This window comes from Daucus carota, chromosome 1 (assembly GCF_001625215.2).
Source record: "Daucus carota subsp. sativus chromosome 1, DH1 v3.0, whole genome shotgun sequence".
Classification (NCBI taxonomy): Eukaryota; Viridiplantae; Streptophyta; class Magnoliopsida; order Apiales; family Apiaceae; genus Daucus; species Daucus carota.
The window spans coordinates 47,425,571-47,446,090 of NC_030381.2; the positions used below are offsets into that span (position 1 = coordinate 47,425,571).

The 20,520-nt window shown below is 33.8% G+C and overlaps 3 protein-coding genes across 4 annotated transcripts; 1 reads left to right on the top strand and 2 right to left on the bottom strand.

The window, feature by feature from the left end:
• Positions 1-1,662: 1,662 nt before the first annotated feature.
• On the bottom strand, positions 1,663-9,353 carry LOC108208601 (subtilisin-like protease SBT2.3). 2 transcript variants are annotated; one of them, XM_064085774.1, is made up of 10 exons: positions 8,678-9,353; positions 7,879-8,032; positions 7,281-7,678; positions 5,944-6,039; positions 5,480-5,552; positions 4,815-5,031; positions 3,492-3,820; positions 3,080-3,350; positions 2,683-2,964; positions 1,663-2,240 (listed from the first exon to the last, which is right to left on the bottom strand). In XM_064085774.1, exons 1-10 carry the CDS (start codon positions 8,890-8,892, stop codon positions 1,819-1,821), a joined length of 2,457 nt encoding a protein of 818 aa, XP_063941844.1. In that variant the 5' UTR covers positions 8,893-9,353; the 3' UTR covers positions 1,663-1,818. The 2 variants fall into 2 exon arrangements, with proteins under 2 accessions (XP_063941844.1, XP_017234628.1); XM_017379139.2 differs by having other exon boundaries at positions 4,749-5,031; positions 8,678-9,351.
• A 1,952-nt stretch (positions 9,354-11,305) lies between these two features.
• LOC108216577 (coatomer subunit epsilon-1) lies at positions 11,306-17,185 on the top strand. Its single transcript, XM_017389410.2, has 8 exons — positions 11,306-11,575; positions 11,656-11,745; positions 12,952-13,103; positions 14,710-14,845; positions 14,932-15,087; positions 16,052-16,131; positions 16,666-16,806; positions 16,925-17,185. Exons 1-7 carry the CDS (start codon positions 11,411-11,413, stop codon positions 16,757-16,759), a joined length of 873 nt encoding a protein of 290 aa, XP_017244899.1. The 5' UTR covers positions 11,306-11,410; the 3' UTR covers positions 16,760-16,806; positions 16,925-17,185.
• Positions 17,186-18,416: 1,231 nt separating this feature from the next.
• LOC108223599 (transcription factor bHLH52) lies at positions 18,417-19,618 on the bottom strand. Its single transcript, XM_064086876.1, has 2 exons — positions 18,874-19,618; positions 18,417-18,602 (listed from the first exon to the last, which is right to left on the bottom strand). The coding sequence occupies exons 1-2, from the start codon at positions 19,588-19,590 to the stop codon at positions 18,417-18,419; spliced, it is 903 nt and encodes a 300-aa protein (XP_063942946.1). The 5' UTR covers positions 19,591-19,618.
• Between the last annotated feature and the right edge of the window lie 902 nt (positions 19,619-20,520).

Genomic DNA, 20,520 nt, shown 5'->3' on the forward strand with positions numbered 1-20,520 from the left:
GCTTAACACATAGAACTTTAAAAAAAAAATTAAAATTATTATAATCAAATTTCGAGCAATCCAATTTACATCAATCATGAATATGGTGACATCGCAATTAACTTTTACATAAATCTCACGTGCAGCCTGATATTGATCTATAGCTTAATATTCAGAATTATCAGTTACATCAAACAGTTATCGGAGTAACTACAAATCCCAAATGAAAATTTATTTATCATGAAATATAAGTTTTTATGATATTCATCATTATGCCATATTTAATGCGAGTTTTATGGATCATCTAAAATATCAGGTAAGTCTCGCAACAAATTGTTTTTAAAATTTACATGTGAGTTTGTTGATAAGCTCTTAACTATATTTTTTACGATAAAGATATCGCCATACGGTTCCATGCCTTAGATTTCAAATTTCTCCCATTAATTTTACTAATCGTCAGTAACAATTTTAATTGTGACTGATTAAACTATTTTTACCATTTTTTTTATATCAATTTCTATCAAAAAGACAAAAACAATTGTTTTTCCAATCTCGGCGTGAAAAGGAACATCCCTCAACTGACTTGTGTCTTTATAGCCGTCTTGTACAACTGTCTTAACCATAGTAGTTTCGCCTCATCTTCGTTACGCCGATGAAATATTTTCCATTCTGGTGTGCAGCCCACAATCGCAATTTGCATATTTATTTTGCTTCACATTTCATCTTTCCAGATAATCTCTGCAATTAGACAACTAATTTCGAACATCTTGTTTCCAATCAGGGCCCGTAATATTATTTTATGTAATTAAACAATTAGTTTATGTTATATGCTTTGCATAATTCATGTGATAAATGCAGAATTTGCTTCTACTATTTGTTACCACACGCTTAACATAAATTTTGCATATTAGTCAACTTAATTGCTTGGTGATCGAAGAATATATCCCGTCAAATTTAGATGTCACATCATTATTGATACTCCTGCGATCTTGTTGATAAAATATGAAAAGTTCAGATTTTTATTCAGTTCAGTTGGAAAGGACAAAATTTAATCAGAATAAAGTAAAAATAATTCATGTATTTCTATAATCCTTATCCTGACACTTTACAATCTCGTCATGTACACTTCATAAAAAATTCTTCTATCTTTTTTTTTTCTTTTTTGTTTTGTTTTTCACTCAAATTGTTCAAACATCAGTTTTTCGATATTATTTAAGTATGGTTGGATATTATTTTAATGAAAAACTTAGAGTGAGAAGGTTTAATATCCGGAAAGTAGACGGTTAGAACCGTAATTACGCAAGTAAACTTTCAATAAGAGCTTGTTCTCTTCATGTTATCAAAACAAAATACTATTGCATGTTTGTCTTGGCTAGTGAGATTTAGCAAGAATATAGTTAATTATAAACGAGTTCACTTCTGCTGGGAGTAATTCGTGATAGACATACTATATGGGACCGTTTTGATGAGCTTAAAATAAGTGCTTTTTGTTTAAAGTAAAAAAAGTGAAGTAGAAGCTAGAAGTAAGTTAAGACTTATAAGTGATTAAAGTGTTAGAGAAAAAAGTGGAAACCACGAAACAAAAGCTAGGATCCCTAACTTTTTATAAGTGTCTCTTAACTTTTTACACAAACGATACAAATAAGTGCCGACTTATAACTCCAGAAACCAGACTTAAAAGCCTTGGCCAAACACCCACTATCTCTGCATAAAAGTCTGATCAAAACTTACACAATTGTAAATCAAAAAATTTTGAAGCTTTTCCCAGTAGCATAAATACAAGATTGAATAATTACACAACACAAGTGAGGAAACTAAAGAACTAGAGCTACAAATTTATCAGGTGTTAGTAGTGTTATAACAATTTTTCGAAATGATTGATAGAGGTATGTGAATAGTGTGACCTTTATCCCCGAAGAGTCCAATTTTTCCAAAGGTTACAACAGGGCTGTTAGCTGTGGCATTAATAGAAATGGTCAAGACTTGTCTCTCTCCGCTAGCAATGAAAAACTGCATTGGTTCTGCCTTCAAAGAAGCTCCCAAGGGAGCAGTCCATCCCACTCTGTACGTCTCATTCCTGGCGATGTTCATTACCGTTCTTTGGACTGTTCTTGACTGATTAAGTTTTGCAATTGTGATAGAAGGCAAGTTTAGGTCTGCGCCATTAATGGTAGATGTTTTGCAGCTCATACCAGTGAAATTTAGGACTACTGGTGATGACCCGTTTATGCTGCAGAGGAATGACATGTAGTCATCATAAGCTGCAATACAGAAAGCAGGTCCAGAGTTGGTTAACGTGCCAGCAGATACATCATACAAGTGACCGAGTGACAGTAATTTTATATACTTGAGCACAAATTTTAGAGTCCCGTTCAAATACTTTATTTGCATGATCACATCCCAGTTAGCCAATGCATTTTTCATGTATCTATCACTACGTTTTACTTTTATCATGATATTCAACTTTCGTTTGGTATAGTATCTATCACTAGGTTTTCCTTGTTGAGTAAGGCCTCAAAAGCCATAAAACATTCTTCATGTACTAGCTAACATGTGTGTATACATATATATTTAGTTATCTCCTATCTGGCCAAGCATCAAGGTACTTCAGAATGTATGCATAATAACAAAGGAATTGTTGGTTCAAATTCATGACCATGATAGTATATTCACACCAACAGTTATAGGACTCGAATGACTTACCCACATCAAAAATTAGTCCTGGATCTAATGCTGCAGTTGCATTAACGAAACCGCTCCCCATGTCAAAGGGTGTTGCAGGAGACTGATTCAAATCTGGGTTAGAATAAGCGCGTTGGGCCATCATGAGCTGACCATTTTTGTCATTCAGAGAAGCTGTTGTTGACAATGCAGATCCAATAGCTGAAGGACTAAAACTAGGAAATTTCTTTTTAATCAAAGCTGCAAGCCCTGCAACATGAGGAGCCGCCATACTTGTCCCAGACATCATTGCAAAATTTTCTCCTGAAATGTGATTGTAACAAATTAGTTCATCTTTTTGAAGCAGACTAGCGATATTTCACTCTTATACTTTATGACATCTATAGTGAAAGGTTGTGGATATTCTATATTAACTTACCCAGGAATTCAGAAGAGTCAGTTCCATGAGAACTCCAAGCAGACCAAATCAAGTTCCCGGGTGCAACCAGGTTAGGTTTTAGTATGTCAGCATTATCAAGAAATTTGTCTTCAGGATCTGGTCCTCTAGCAGAATAATACATAACCTTTGGAACAGAATTGCTAAAAGTTGCCTTCACTCCGCCTGAAATGGATGCAGCAGCCCCAAATTTGGTAATCTTCTGTGTGATGACATCTCTGCTCAAGGAAGAATTGTAGTATTGCAGTAAGATCTGCCAAATTGATCAGGAAATTTAGTATATAAAGATAAAGAAGATTGCTTAAACCAAGGTCATCTAGATTCAAATTGACCTTTTGTAGTTCAGAACAGATTCAGCGAGTATACAAAAAATTATGTTAAAATGAAAGTACACCTTAGAATCATCAGGAGATGAAAGTATTATCCCAGGAATCGCCATTGGAACTGGATTAAGCTGATAACCTATGACGAAAGGATCCAGGTAGAATACAACACCAACAGCAGAGAGATTTTTAGCTGTAGTTAAGGCCTGTTTGATGCTGGACATTCCTAGAACAAACCTTATTGAGTAGCTACAAATTAAGAGATTCCCTTGAATAATATCCCGGTTCAGGCTATTGGGGTCCTGGCATTCCCCCACATACATGTTATCAACAGCTGCTGTATCATTCAAAGCATGAACTGCAGAAACCATTGTGTACATTGAAGCATTTTTCGTTCCCGCTGAAAAGATCGAAGCATGTTAGAATATGTTCACATACTTGATACCTGTATCTCTATAAATAATAAACAGGTGAAAGTGTACAAGTAAACACAGGTACCAACAAATAAAGACTATGATAACTAAACAATAAAAAGTGCAAGCATAAGAACACTGATGTTGTTAGAAGATATTTAAAAGATACATTATTATTATATTTTATAAAATGTTTAAATAAAATTTCATACATTATAGGGAGATATAACTGATCAAAAATGAGTAAATTCCTAGTACATAGTACCTTAAAATTTAAGAATTCAGGACAAAGTTGGTAAAGTGTGGCCATGCTTTATAAAATTGGGGCAAGTCAACGGAGGTTGTTCAGTAAATAATCTGGATCATCCTTGCAAGTACAAATTCCTCGGGTGAAGGAGCTAAATTGCAGTTGGATCTAAGTAGTACATATTGTTCCTTATTTGTGTGGGAATTTAATTGGAAGAGCAATGAAGTTTTCCTGTTATAGGAATGAATAGTCTGCAGACTCCAAGATTCTTTTCATCACTTCTATTATTTTATTTTCATGGATCAATATATTCTAAAATGATTCATATTATCATTCTCATGCTTGGTTAATTCGATATCATATAATAATATATTGCTATTTAGAACTTTGAATTTGTAATTCTTTGAATTTTTATAATAGTATTGGTAAAACATAAAAGCTTGATTATATGCTGTTGAAAATAGATAATACTGTATAAAATAGGTAACTTAGAGAGTCAAAGGTCTAAAATTCATTCTATATCTGAAAGAAACGTGCTGAAATAAAAAAGATTTCACCTGAAACAGATGTACCATTTTTAGACTTGTAGAAAGTAGTTCCATAGCTTATAGCTACTGTATGCCATGTCAAAGATAAAGATTATAAAACTACTGAGCACACCAACTTACGTGCAAGCCCAACTCCAGGAATGGAGATGTTATTTCCAAGAAGAATAGAGTTACTATAGACCCTACCATGGGCTGCAGCACCAACAGTAAAGATCCATGGACTGAAAGAAGAAATGCTCTTAGCTGATGGTCCGGTATTTCCAGCTGCTTGTACAACAAATATACCTACTTTTACAGCTGCCAGCAAAGCCATGTCTATTGGGTTAAAGTAAGTTGCAATGCCTGGAGGGCGCCTGTTGGGGGTGATTGACAAGCTTATAATGTCTACTCCGTCCTGTGCTGCCTGTGTATAGAAAATTAGAGTTAGATTGGCTATTTTGAATTTTTGATCATTTCATATAGGTAGTTTATTACCAACACTAATGTAACAGACACAGGGTGTTAGTAAAGGTTCCCAGATGTGGATTGTTACTATGTGCTGCCACATGCAGGAGCAGGACTATTTGACGTTTAAGTAGCCTTTGCAGATATTCTTGGTAAAGTTTAAGATATCAGACTGGTAATTAACGTACATGACAAGCTTGCTCATTTTCTAGCATTTCATATGTATTGTTTTAGTAGCAGAGCTTTTTTGACTTATAACTGTTTTATCTGTATTCTTATCACCTGTATGGTTAGGTTAGCGTGTACAGCAGAACAATGTAACATTAGACGATGGACAAAATTAAGCCAGCCGAATAGCACGCCACTAAAAATTGCAATCCAATAAAGTAATTATGTCAAACAATTACCTGGTCTATGGCAGCAACCACATCTGCAGCAAACCCTCCAAAGCTCTTATACAGTGCTTTATAAACAGCAATGCTAAAGGAAAGTGAAATTTAGTTTAATACAGATGAGGTGAGAACCAGGACAGGATAACAAAATACACATTCATGAATTACTAATCACAGCAGTCGATATGAAATCAATGAAAAACTTTGTAACTGTTTCCTATCTATGATTCTCTGAGCATAATACTACTTTTAACTCTCTTGTGCACAAGAAGTTTAACTTCAGAATAAAGGTAGTAGCAAGTTATTATATATCCTGTTCTCTTTAAATTTAACAAAAAGGGAGGTCTGCACTCAACAGAATTTTATGCTTATTTGGCTGATTATATCATGCAATGATGCAAGGATAATCTTCAAAAAATGATTTGAAATATCAGTTTAAGAACAACAAGAAATGACATGAAGGAGTATCGGTAACTTACTGTGAACGGGGAGCCATCCCACTGGCATCTCCATAGTGATGCCCAGCAACTATAACTGGTATACCGTGGTTCCCTGCTGCAGTTGCAGCAGTGTGCCTACATTATTATTCGTCTATTTCAGAAACAAGATATGATCCACCCTCCACTACATAAAAAGAGTCTTATTTGTCAAATGGGTACTAACAGGACCGCAGTAAAGTACTGATACTAAACTTGAGGACAGAGTGTCAATTTTTACAATCAATAGTGAAAAGTGTACTTCCCGTGGAACACTAAAAAATTAAAAAGGAGTTCTGTGCAACACAATTACGAATTAAATAACAAGACATAAAGGGACTTCAGTAATGATAAACAAAGTCTGAAGTTTTTTATATCATTTAAAACAATAAGCTAGCCGGTCTCTAAATACTTGGGAAACAGCAAACAAATCTATGAGTAAAGAGTAACAACAGGAGGATTTTCCTTGGTGACTTGATCCAATATGATGCAAGAAAGAAATCTTCGTGCACTAACATGCAAGAGTGCAGAACGGAGGCAAGAATAGATAATTTCGACCTAATTTTTCATGTTCAGTACCCAAAAAGTGCATGGATTGGTTAGTGCGCGTGAGTATTCTTAAAATAAAATGTCCTAAGAAAATATTGCAGTAGTTTTTTTCTTGGAAACATTTGCAGGAAATTACATACACATACAAACTACCAAGTCTTGAACCATCAATCTCTTTCAATCTCTTGTACACCAAAGAAACTACTATTAAGAAGTGAAACCAAGAGATTTTGCTATATAACTCGGCATATGATAGTCAAGGGAATGAAATTGTTCCGAGGGACAATCATTTAAAAGTAGTACGGAACTACAAATTTGAGTTAGTTCTTCCGTTCCAGAAAGTGATCCTCACATAACCAGTAGGTGAAACTCACTTATTTTGACCTAACTCTAAGAAATTAGTGTTCAGTATAAAACTTCTAAGTTCCAAGAGCATTCAATAAGTTTTGTAATAAAACATTAATAATCTCAGAACCTACTAGATCCTCTTATCTCTAAGTTTTGCTGTTGACATAATCTATCATATCTATTCTATTATTTTCCTATATATTAAATTTTATCTTTTGCAGTCTATTCTAATAATTATTTTTCCTGGTTGATATTTTCCAGAGCTATATGGAAATTTGACTCTTCTCACTTACAAACAGTAATAATATTAATGCAAAAGTCAGAACTAATATAAACGATATAGACAAGCACAATTGTCCGTTAAAAAGACGAGTTGAGAATAAAGAGTATGTTACTAAACTCCTTTTAATCAACATCATTACTAAATTAAAAAGAATACTCACGTGCCATGGCCATCACCATCAGAAGGTGATGCATAGTCCTTAGATGCATTAAATATTCCACGTGTTATAGCAGATGCAGCAAAATGACGAGCACCAACAAGCTTTCTGTTGCATGAACCAGACGGGAAATCTCGAGTAATTTCACAGATCCCTGAGAAGTGCTTTGGAATCGGGTATGGATTTCCGGAACTATCATCAGAGAAGCTAGGGTGTTTTGGATCAATTCCGGTGTCAACAAACCCAATCACAACTCCTTCTCCAGCAGTCTCAAATCCACCATTTTTAGGCCACGCCCCTTGTGGTAGGCCCAAAAATTGTGGAGTATAAGTGGTTGCAGTTCTGACTGAGAAATCCAATACCACATTTGCAATTTCTCTCCTTTGTGAAAGTTTCACTGCCTTCATATTGAATCCATTGCAAATTAGTAAATTACAGTAAATTGCTTGATATTGAAAAGAAAATGACAAATCTACATGTAGTAAACATATTACTCTTATCTTTTAAAGCAAATTAGCAATGTAATAGAGTTGGTTATTAATGAAACCAGTGTTAATCTATAAAACACTACAACTAGCCAAACATATCCATTAAATTGTACCTGTGGAGGTGTAACCAGGACTGCAAATCCATTGATCAAGTAGTGGTAGCTATACAATTTTAGGTAATTTTCCCCTTTCAAAACCTCTCGTAATATAGAATCGTGGTAGCGGGAAATGTTATGACCATTATACCAGCCCCTTCTTGAGATATTGCTGATCAAATAAACATTTATATATTAAGATCATGATAAAAACTAGAGCAACCGCTCTCCATAGTCAATAAATAAACCCGAAACTGACAGTAGAAAGCAGCATAATAGTAAAACAAAACTTAGTGTCGGGCTAGATTAGTAGAGATTTGTAACCTATGAGGCTACTTATGTGACATGAATCATGTTCTTAAATTTGTATGAGCTCCATATAAAGAGTATTATAATGGAAAATAATATGCTTCCGCCAATTATTATCTCTTACTCCTAGTATCAAAATTCCAACATGAAGTGACTGAGCTAGAAATCCACTACAAACAAAAGTATCTGTTAAGTGTTAACAGACAGGAAGTACAGTCGATAAATTATAGTATTGTTCAGCAGCTAATTACTACAGAACTAATAACAGACAACTGTATATTGCAAAGTTGCAAACAATCCTTCAATGCAAAAAAATTCTAAAATACTAATCCCAACTATTTATCAAGATTCAATACATGTCACATGCTAATTAGTAATAACGAGTAACAAAAACAGCACTGCACTAATATGAGGTACTGAACAATAATGTGCATGATTAAATGATGATTATTCAAATAACTGAAAGAAAAATTCATCCCACAAAAACAACAAATATCTAAAATTGTACCTGGCCAATGGCTTGTCCAGTCTATTTACTTTCCCATCTTGTTTTAAAGGTTTAGTCTTTACAACAAACTCAGCATTGTAAACAGCACCAGGAGCTTCCTTCAGAGTCACAATATACACAGCAGTAACATTATCATTATCTTGACAGCAAACCCATCCCACTGAAATCCCCAAACAAAGCACCACTACTAAATGCACTCCATCAATCCTCCCCATATTTCAATAAATATTACTAAAAACCCAAGTCAATAATTCACTATTTTCTCAAGAAAAAACCACCTAATTACCCATATACAAAGATGCCACAAGAACTAAAAATAAACAATACAATGTGCTTCTATACTTATTTTTCAGGTAGTTTGACAAGTACCCAGAAGCTGAAGAAGCCAAAGAAACCTACCCAAATCTTGTGAGACACAAAACAGCAGAAAGGCCATTAAATAAAGAAGTGAAATTATGGGGTTTTCTTTAGTGAATAAAAGAAGACACCTTTTGTCACTTTGCAGAAAGAGAAGTAAATAGAAGTTGCATTCTGTGATGTGGGTATAAATTTAATAGTGCAAGGAAAGAAAAAGTGTACAAGTTTCTTGAATGCTGTGTACATAAATGCATTGTTTACTATTGTTACCTTAGAGAAGAAGACTGAAACTAGTAGGAGTATATTTTATGAAGGGCTTGTTCCTTCTACTTCTGTAGTGTATTTGTTTGCATACACATTCTTGGTTTTTGGCAGTTGGTTTGCATGTAAAAAATGGACTGAGAAGGCTTACTCCGAATAAAGATTAAGAGGGGTGTATTCGATTGGGATTTTAATATATTGTTTGATTTTAATGGATTGTGTCTGATTTTGATCTTGTGCTGATTCTTGATAAAATGTCGCAGAGTTGATAGGATTTAAGCACAATGCTTCAAAATCCCATAGGATTTAAGCACAATGCTTCAAAATCCCATTACTTTTGATGGGATTTCAAAAAACTTAAAACACACCGAATAATGCCACAAAATCCATCATTTTATGAAATGCAAAAAAATCCATCAGCATTTGAATACCATCAGATTTTAATGGATTTTAAACAATCCCAATTGAATACCATTGGATTTTAAAGCATAATTTAAAATCTCAGTTGAATACCATCAGATTTTGTAGCATAATTTGAAATCCTAATTGAATACCTATACTCTCGGATTTCATGAATGCAAAAAAATCCTTTAAAATCTCAATCCAATACACCCCTCTGGATTCATTGGTTTATTCAGTATGGTCTGTTTCATGGTCATGAAAGAGTCAATTTCGTGTAATAAAAAGAGAGGATTTTTAAGAAAATGTAGTAACAAAAAGAAGGGTAACCTTGTGACCTGAGTTTTGTACTGGGTTAATTTGATTTGACCCGTGATTTTGTTTGTTCTTGTGGTCATAGATATTGCAGAACACGTATGTTTGCAGGGGGCCAGGTGAGGTCTGAGGATTGGTGGGCACTGAAAAATCACGTGACAGATGCACTTTGTTTCACTCTTTAGGTTCTTGTTTAATGCCACCACTTTCATTAGGTCAAGCACCGAAATAGTGGTTCAGTTTTTTTGGGTTCGACATAAGCCCACTGAACATTTAGAGTTTGATTTTTTAATCTAACAACGTTGTTGGGCCAAGCACATATTCACAATTTTATCGAAATTCAGTTGGTTTCTGGATTGTGAATTTTTTATCCAGTTAACCGGTAATGAAAAGATTTTTCAGTCCATTAGTACTGATCGCAAATTTAGCCGGAAAAAAGCCCTTTTAGGGCTCATTTGTTTGCATCTTATTGATGCTTAATGGACAATATGCTGACCGCATCTGATATTAAGCTTGTTTGTCACTGAATTTCAAGCAGGCATGATCAATCAGATACCACTGAATGGCTCGGTTGCGAATTTGTAACTCAATGATTCAGCAACGACTGTTCGCATATAACCTTACATGTATAACTAACTAGTCTTATTATTTTAAGCTGTAACTAATTATCTTTGAATATTCATAGTAATATTTTATATCAAACAAATATATTTATTTAATAAAATTATTGTAAATTGATTTCATTCAAACATTTCAAAATTTATTTGACAAATGATATTATTGATTCTGAAATCAAATAACTTACTAGCTCAGATCATTCAGATAAAATAATGAATCAGATATTTTTAATTCAAATTTGTCAAATGACCCCTTAGTAACGAGTTTGAATTACAGTACTAATGTTGGGGTCGTTTGACAATAATATATTAAATTCTTAATTTAAACATATATAATAAAATTATTAATTATTAATTATTAAATACACGCTTACACCGCATATAATAAAATTATTAATTATTAAACTTTTACCCCCTCTGGATTATTTTTATCTTGGCGGGATTTGACATACATTTTAAAAATGCTATGAAGTATAGTTTTATTAATTATATTAAATTTATATATTTTGAATAATATTAAAAATAAAACTAACGAAAGAAATTGTAATTTACTTTGAATTTTTTTTGTTATTAATCGTAATAGTAAGAATTCACAAGTCAAATTTGACCTTTAACAATCAAAGTAGTTTAACACAGAATTTATTAAATCACGAAATTCCATAATTATTTCATTTGGGGGAAAAAGTCCATATAAAAGTAAATCAGAAGACTCTCCTTTCTTTCTTGCTCTCGACTTACTCAGCAAACAGAAAACACAAAGACACACGGATTAAGATCTGAAATCATGGCAGCAGCACCAGATCTATTGTTCTCTGTGAGAAACAATTTCTACCTGGGAGCCTATCAGGCCGCTATCAACAGCAGCAATATCCCCAATCTCTCTCCCGATGAAGCTGTCGAGAGAGATTCTATTATTTACCGATCTTACATTGCCCAGGGCAGCTATGAGGTCTCTCTCTCTCTCTCCATTCCTCAATTCATTCTTTCTAATTGTGTAATTTTGATCCGATCTGTGTGTTGTATGTTTAGCTTGTGATTAGCGAAATCGATTCCTCCGCTGCTACGCCTCTCCAGGCCGTCAAACTGCTAGCCTTGTATCTCTCTAATCCTGGGAATAAGGTGTGCTACATGCTCTCCTTTGATTGCATTTCGATTTCGGTTGAGCTTGTTTGGTTAAATGTATTGCTTATAGTGTGTTGAATTTACTATTAGTATGTTGTTACTAGTTCTAATTGTAATGTATGCTATGCATTTGGCTTATGATTATGTTGCACTTGTTATAAAATCAGTTTCTTGTTGTGCGCACAATTAACTTTGTGTGTTACTCTTGTGCATCGGTATTCTAAGATGTTTGCTCTGATCATTTGCAATAATTACTCTATTTGTAAAAACAATTGTATGAATGGATTGAGCGAGAAGAGTTAGGATCGTGTGGTCTTTGATGTTTTGAATGGAGTCATGAAGTTTACTGCGTCAGTGCTCTTATCAGAGTCTCATTTTAATGTATGGGTGCTTGGTTAGAAGACTTGTTTGCTTAGAATGGGTGACACATTAACATTAGGTGGGTGATGCATACCTTACTAGACCGATGCCATTCAATTTCATTCTCATTCCCATTAACATTTGAAAGACCTGTAAAATCATTGTTTACTATATTTGAACTAAAGTGTTTCTTAGCATTATGATCAGTGTGATAATTTTTTTTTAAAAAAAACTAACAATTGACGAAATTGTATTCTACTCACAATTGGTGCCTCAAGTAAGGTGGAATTATTCTATGTTCCTAAATATTTTTATGTTGTTGATCTCCCATGCATTTTTATATAAGTGGAACAAAGATTTGGTGGCTGACTTGTATAGTGTATAAGCATTAATTTTTCGATTTTGGACCAGATTATCCTGTGAATAGTGAAAATTTAAACAGATTTCGCAGCTGCAGCTGTCTTCATTGATTCTTTTATTTGTAGTCATCACTACTTAGCTGCAGTACCTTTTTCTCCATTCAAAATTTTCACACGTTAACTTCTGTCCGAACTCAGTGTTCTGTCTGAGTAAAATTATGTGCTTTGTTCTGTTACCCCCAATTATTATTTACTTGATTTCTCACCAATGATCCCGGTCTTCTATGCATCCATCTTGATCTTGTGATTTTGCCTCTCATTACTATCTACTTGATTTCTCACCAAGACACCAATGATCTTGTTCTTATATGCATCCATCTTGATCTGTGATTTTGCCAAAAAAACGTGAATCACTTTGTATTGCTTATGACTAAATGGTTGGCTTGTATGCTTAGCTTTAGTTTGTATTTTATTAATTCCACAGGAAAGTACCATCTCAAGCCTCCATGAGTGGCTGTCAGATCCAGCAATTGGAAATAACCCAATCTTACGGACCATTGCTGGGATTATATATATGCATGAGCAAGATTATAATGAAGCTCTGAAACACACAAATGCTGGGGGGACTATGGAATTGTAAGTTTTTCATTTTTTAAGGAATTAATTATCGGTCATTTTCTTTACTGCAATTAAGCCGAAATACTTGAGGGTATTACTTGACTTGTATAGTTCTAATCCCCATGCTAAGATAACTCTTACCTAAACTGTTTGCATTTACTGTTGCTTATATTTCCTTTACTTACATAGTACACACTACACAGACATGATTGCTTTTTTAATATTTTATAGGCTTCTGTTATGTCCGAACTCACGACTTCCTCAATTCTATCTATTTCTGCAGAACTTTGACAAGAATTTGATAAATTGGATTTTTTTTAGATATTTGACATTTTAGTACATTACTGATTTGGTTTTAGTGTTCTAAAACGATATATGAGCATGTAACAATTTAATGAATTCTTTAATCTAGTGCTTTGGAAAATTGACAAGCTTAAAGTTTTCAGTCTGTTACCTTATTATGGTAGCTGCTTTGTGGAGTCTAATCCGGATTTATGATGCTATATTAAATAAGATTATATGAGCTATTCTATACATTTGGTTCCTTATCTCATGGGCACCAAATCTCTTGGATTGACCTTAAACTACTAATGTCTCTGCCTCTCATAAGCTTAGGTGACAAATTTGGGAACTGTAAGTAGTACAGCTTACTTAAGTAAAGTGTAATAGCCTATATGCGGTATGTTGACTCGCTGTACAAACTGTGACCTAGTCGAAGGTATTCCCTGGCTTTATTTTGTTTGGAATATACGAATTTAGAACAACAATTGTTTTTTCTTTTCTTTTTTAAGGAAAAATTTGCAATATATATGCTAAATTTATTTCAAAAGCAATTCATTAAATAATGTTACTTAATTTTTTATATGAAATAGATCTTTATTGGAGAAAAATACTTATTATGATTATCATTTTAATTAGCTACTAAAAACTTATCCCTCCCTTACCTTAGAATGTTTAATTTAGGCTGTGAGTTGATCCCCTAAGCCGTTGCTTGCCAATTTTTATAAATTTTTAGATGTGTACTTGTTAAAACTGATTAAATGCATTAATATTCACAGGCGCATCAAAGTTGCTGTTTGAATTAAAATGACATCTTGCACAGTTAATCAGAATAAGATTGCAGTATGTTCAGTGCTTTTTAGCTGTGAACTATTTTTAATATGCAAGTTGGAGAAAGTCCAGTGATGTTTGGAAATAAGTGGAATTTATAAGAAGGTCAAAAGATCATACTCAATGCACTAGACAAGATTTTACATACAGCTTACTTTATATGATAGTCCAACAAGTCATGAAAGAAAACGTAAGAATTATATTGTCGCTACTATACAGTACATAGAGTCTAAGCCAAACGCCCCATACTTGGATGGCGGATTTCTGTTAAATAATTACTAGTCAAGTGACTTCTTATACGGACTCATACCACATTCTCAATATAAAGGGTAAGTTTTTAATCGATGACAATGCAGGATTCACCTTCCAATTTTTATTGGTGATTGTTTGGTTACTCTATTTTAATGAATGTAACGCTTAAGTTATTCGGCTTAGAAGATTAGCAAAAGTTAGGCACAATATCTTCTCTAGATGATTATATATGTTTTTAAGACTTCACTTATTGTTATTTCAGGCATGCTTTGAATGTTCAGATATTTCTTAAGATGCACCGATCAGATTATGCAGAGAAGCAACTGAGGATCATGCAACAGATTGACGAGGACCATACGTTGACTCAACTTGCAAATGCATGGATAAATCTGGCTGTGGTACCTACCCAAATTTCCTATGTTATTTTTTATAAATTGGCAAGAGGCTTCTAGTTTCTTCATTATAGTTTCTTTCTTTGTTTCAGGGTGGCTCAAAGATTCAAGAAGCGTATCTCATCTTCCAGGATTTCTCAGAGAAGTATCAGATGACTAGTTTGATTCTGAATGGGAAGGCTGTCTGCAGCATGCACATGGGAAATTTTGATGAAGCTGAATCATTGCTACTTGAAGCACTTAACAAGGTAAATGGATTAGTTATCTGATTGTTTTTTCCTAATTACCTATATGATCTAGAGCCCGTTTGGCTGAGCTTATGGCTTATGACTTAACGTGAATTATGTTATAAGCTGAGAGTTTAAAATGTTTGTTTGGGTAATTTTGACTTATTAACGGCTTATGGGTTATTAAAAATATAATAATAAAAATAAAAGTGTTTTATGAGTACCTTATGACTTATGAGTAATTTTTATCAAAAAAAAAGTTAAAAAAATTAAGTCAATGGAAAAGGTATCTCAAACTAACTTCTGGCTTTATGTCAGCTCCTGGCTTATTTTTGACTTTAAGCCGGCTTCTGACTAATTATACAAACAGACATTTTTCAGCTTAAAGTTGGAAACAGTTTTAAGCCCAAGCATAAAGCCGGGACAAACAGGCTCTAGATGCAATTTAATTTTACAGGTCTAGCTTAAATCGTTTTTTAGCTATTCTGTTCACATATATGCTAAGTTCTACACATTTTTTAAGTCGACTTCCTAAGGTTGACCCATTGCGTTTCTAGTTATAGAAATTGAGTCTTTTTGTGGTGTAGAGGAAGGAGGATTGAGAACTTGGAGCGTTGTTTGAAATTGATCATATCAATCCTCTAATGGCGTGTTTGGGAACTTGAATTTCATTTAAAATTCTGGATTTGATCAAATGACATGTTTGGATATACAAAAAAAGTTGGGTTTGGATTTCATTTGAAATATATGACATCTAAATATTAGTATAAAGTTGAGAATTTGAAATGACACTTTAAATCATGTCATTTGAAATTCAAAATTTAAAATGAAACACTTGTTCCCAAACGCAATTGAATGTTAATTGACATAGTACCACCAACCTTTTGATCTCATTTTGTGCAGTTTTTTCACTCAAATCAGTTCTTGGTCTATCATCTCTACTATTTCATTCCATATAAGTGTAAACTTTCTGTGGTTGGTGCAGGACACAAAGGATCCTGAAACATTGGCTAACATGGTTGTGTGCTGCCTTCATCTTGGGAAGCCCTCATCGCGTTATCTTAGGTAATCAGAGTTACCGTCTCTTTGCTTCTCTTTCTTTGTGTATGGAAATCATTATTGGAGAAAGTTGTTGGATTGTATTGGAAACTTAATTTTACACCATATAAGATCTTTCACTACAAGCAACCACTCCGTCAACTTTCTTAGAAACTATATATGTGGAAGTTCAATGTTCTTTCTATAAGGATATTCAAGTTTCATTCTTTCTTTCTCTTCTTTTAAATCCCAAATTGATGATGTGATTCTTGTTCTGCGCCCTTCTACCAAAGTGTTTTAAATTTTATGGATTGAATCATGCATATCATCATTACTTTGTGAGTGTTTCAGAGTGATAAGTTCAAGTATTCCTAAGCACCCTCAAGTAGCTTAATACCCATATGGTATGCTTTTAGTGGAAACATAGGCTGCAATATATATCAGTACATATTTGACCTTGCATATTTATTATTTTTCTTATAAAGTCAAAACCAACGCCTGCCTGATAAACGCAAGACTAATATTCGAAGGGAATTGCATTGCCTGATTTTACTCTCGCAGTCAGTTAAAACTTTCACAGGCAGACCATATGCTTGTTAAACGTATATCAGCTGGTGAGGAGGCTTTTGACAGAGCAGTGCAGACAGTTGCTTAAAGGCGGGCGAGAGATCCAATGAATGAACAGCACAACCAAAAAAATATGTATGTACTTTTATGTGTGTCTCATAATTAATTTTTGTTTTTTTAACTGAGCATTGGGCTTGGACCACATTACTTTAAATCCCTAATACTTGTTGGGTTATTTTCTCCAAACTTGCAGAGAAAATAGGCCATGAATTCAAGAATACGCGGGAGATACTGGATTCGCCGTCATTGGGCTGTATCGTCACAAGGATGCCTATGCTTTCTCTAAATGTGTTTATGACTTTTTCTTTACCCAGTTTAAAGTGATATTAGGATCATTAAACATCTTTTGCTCTTTTGCACTTTGACTGGATTGCTCGAATTGGTCTTGTGACCGGATTTATTGCGATAACGAATTTTGGCGTTTATATACATATATATCATATATCAATTGGAATGTGGTTTTTTTGTTTGCTGATGAAATGGGTCCTTTCTCAACATGAAGGATCTTTATTCCCAAGGTTCAAGGTTGCATAATCCTTGTTCCATTCTAGTATATGGATTAGTGCCTAGGATAATTTTGTGTGTTAAATGTGTCCGGTCTCCGGAGCAGTCAAAGTTTGTTATCTGAAGGTTCAGTCTGAATCGTCCTATCAATCAGGAAAACAGGGGAAATTGTGCCATCCCTCGAGCTCCTTCAGACCTTACAATCTCATTTTATGCTCAAGGACTGAACAAATAATTGCGTAGATAAAATATGACTGCCAAGAGTTATAACAACAAAATTTCGAATTAAAATATTTTTCTAGTCATCTTAAAACATTTAACTGGGTGTGCAGCAACCTTCTTCCCTCATAATTTTTTTCGTTAATAGGGGTACATATGTACAATCACTAATACAGAAATTATGGATCAAATTTAGGTATATTAAACTGTTTGGGAGTGCTGTTAAAAATTGTTGTGCTGTCAGAAAAAGTGCTGGTAAAATAAGTGCAGTTGAAGAAATCAGATAACTGTTTGGTAATTTTTTGATATTTACTTATTTTGAGTTATAATATAAAAAAATAATGATTTTGATGAGGTTTTATAATGAAATCTATAACAGCATTCTGCAAAAGCTGAAAAGCAGCTTTTTCCAAAAGCATGAAAGTACTTGCTTTTTCTAACAGCAGCTTTTCAGCTAAAAACTGCTGCTCGGAAAAGCTGCTTTTAGATTTACCAAACAGTTTTTCACTTGCTTTTCAGCAAAAAGCTGCTATTGCTGTTTGCAACAGCAACCCCAAACAATAAATAAGTAAAATTGAAGCCTTTCTCTTTAATTTCCCCGCATCTTATTTTGGAGCAGAATTAACTGTATGTTCTTATTTATAGTTTTTATATGAATTTTGCACGGAGGAAAAGTGTATATATAGCTCGATCAACATATTTTTAATCAACTTCTGTCAAAAACAACGCATTTTTAACCAACTGATATTGAAATTAACTGGTCTATAATTCATTTCTCGAGATTACAAGAGGTATTTACAAGAAAATGAATTAATTAGCTATTGTTAGCCTAGCACTAGCTACACTAAACTAAACTTACAGCAAAACAAATAACATGACGTTGATAAACAACATCTGCAGGATTACAAAAATTAGAAATGATTAGTCGAAAGATTCGAATTATTCGAAGAAGAAATCAACAATTAAATCAGCTTAATGAGATCCTTGATGAGCTGAGGATTGGACTGGAGTTGAGGCTTTTGGATTAAGCTCTTAACAAAATCTCTAGGAACCAAACACTTCTCTGCTGAGTAAAGCTTCTCCTGAACCAAAGGAGATGTCACCAAAGGTTCTAGTTCAGGACTCTGCATTCCCTCATCATTTTCCTCCTGCAATTAATATTATATTAATAATCGCGACTCGAACCCGAGATCCCTCCCCAACCAAAAAAGACACATGGACAAGGTCAGAGACAATTTTTACCAAAGAAAGAGAGAGTTGGTTATTGCATGGAATTAGTGTTGAAAATGGAAGCATTGTTTGACCATTTTTTCGTAGTCACGGTTAAGTGACCAATTCTCCCAAAAAATATTGGGAAGAAGACTTATCAGCATCATATTATATTCTAACAGCACATATGAAATTAAGAAATTTAGTAACAGATGAGTGAGCAATGCAAGTTACCTGCATAAGTTGAAGAAGCCCAATCTGGGCTTGCATGAATTTGATGTATTTAGAAGCAGCTTGAAACATCTCAGCAGTGTTCATTTTCTGTCCACCAGGAATTAGCTTCCCAAGCTCTTGTGTCTTCTCTGTTATCTTCCTCCTGCGAACCCTCGCGGCTATACTCTGCTGTGACAACTTCCCTCCTGCATTCCCTGCTTTCTTCACTTCATAATCATTACACCCCTCATTAAAAACTGCTGGCATTGGAACTGGAAGTTCCGGCAAGACAAATTCAGGCAGCAAAGGCCCCATGTCATAGTTGTCATGAAAGGTCATTTCAGGAGAGAAAAAATAATTTTCTTGAATTTTTGAACGTTTCCCAAAATGACCAAAGCATGCATCCTCCTCTGCCATTTCCAGTGCTGGAATGATGTTTAGGGGCACCGTAGCAGGCAAAAGGGCGTTGTAGGCATCGACATTTTCACCCGAGCAGAGGAAGTGGTTGTTTGGAGTGAACAATGTGTCGATGCAAGTGTCAAAGTTGTCATGAAAATTGAGAAGCTCTGGTGGTAGAAGCAGGTCTTCAGAAACTAATTGGTCTTGCTCAAAAAAAATATCATTACAATCAGTAGTTATAGTAGTTTCATGATCCTGTCTGAGATGCTGATCAAGTAGTTGAGTACTCCAGTTGTAGTAGTAGCTAAGTGCCATGTTTTGATGCTAATGAACTCTAAATCACTTCAAGAACCTGCAAATTAACCGCAAATTATAGTGTTAGAATAATTAAGTGAATGTTTAGTACAGTGTTAGAATAATTAAGCAAGACAAGACAAGAAAGAAACAGAAAATTACCTGAGAGAGGCTAGCTAGGAAGTTGTCTTTATGTTAATTACAGTGTTTATCTAGTCTAAATAGAGTAATAGACATAAAGACTCTGCTCTTGAGAAAACAGGACAGTTAATTAAGTGTTATATAGAGATAAATAATTACACTCTGGTTTTTACAGTGGGAAAAAAATAACTGACGTGGGTAAATAAGTAAAATAGGAAGTTAACTAACAGGCTATATAACCTCTCTCACACACGCACTATCTGGTACCTGTATTTCCGATTTTCTCTCCCCATTTCACTTTACAGTTATCAACTCCCTCCACTTCAGATTGCTGAAGTTACATATTTAGGTCGCGTTTGTTTCACAATTTTTGGTATTATATATTAATCTTAAGTTAGGTGTAACCAGGTTATAACGTTGTTTTTTTTTTTTACAGAAAGGTTATAACGTTGTTGAATAAATTAAAATTGTATATTTGTTTTATATACAGTGTGTGGTGTGTAATTAATATTTTTTAGAAAGTGATTATTTGTATAATATAAAAACAAATATATTCATACAAACATATAAATGAAATGAAATAATGAGATATATATTAGTAAAATAGAATGATGAATTTTATTGCAAAAAAAGTAATTCCAAAAATATTAAGATTTATAAAATATATTTGAAATGATTATTAAGATGAATTAATATATTTATATAATATTAATAATAATTAAATTAATAAAACCAACAAGTGTATAAAAATTATTTTATAACATTATATGAAATTGATTAAATATCATTACATAAATAAATTATTAATAG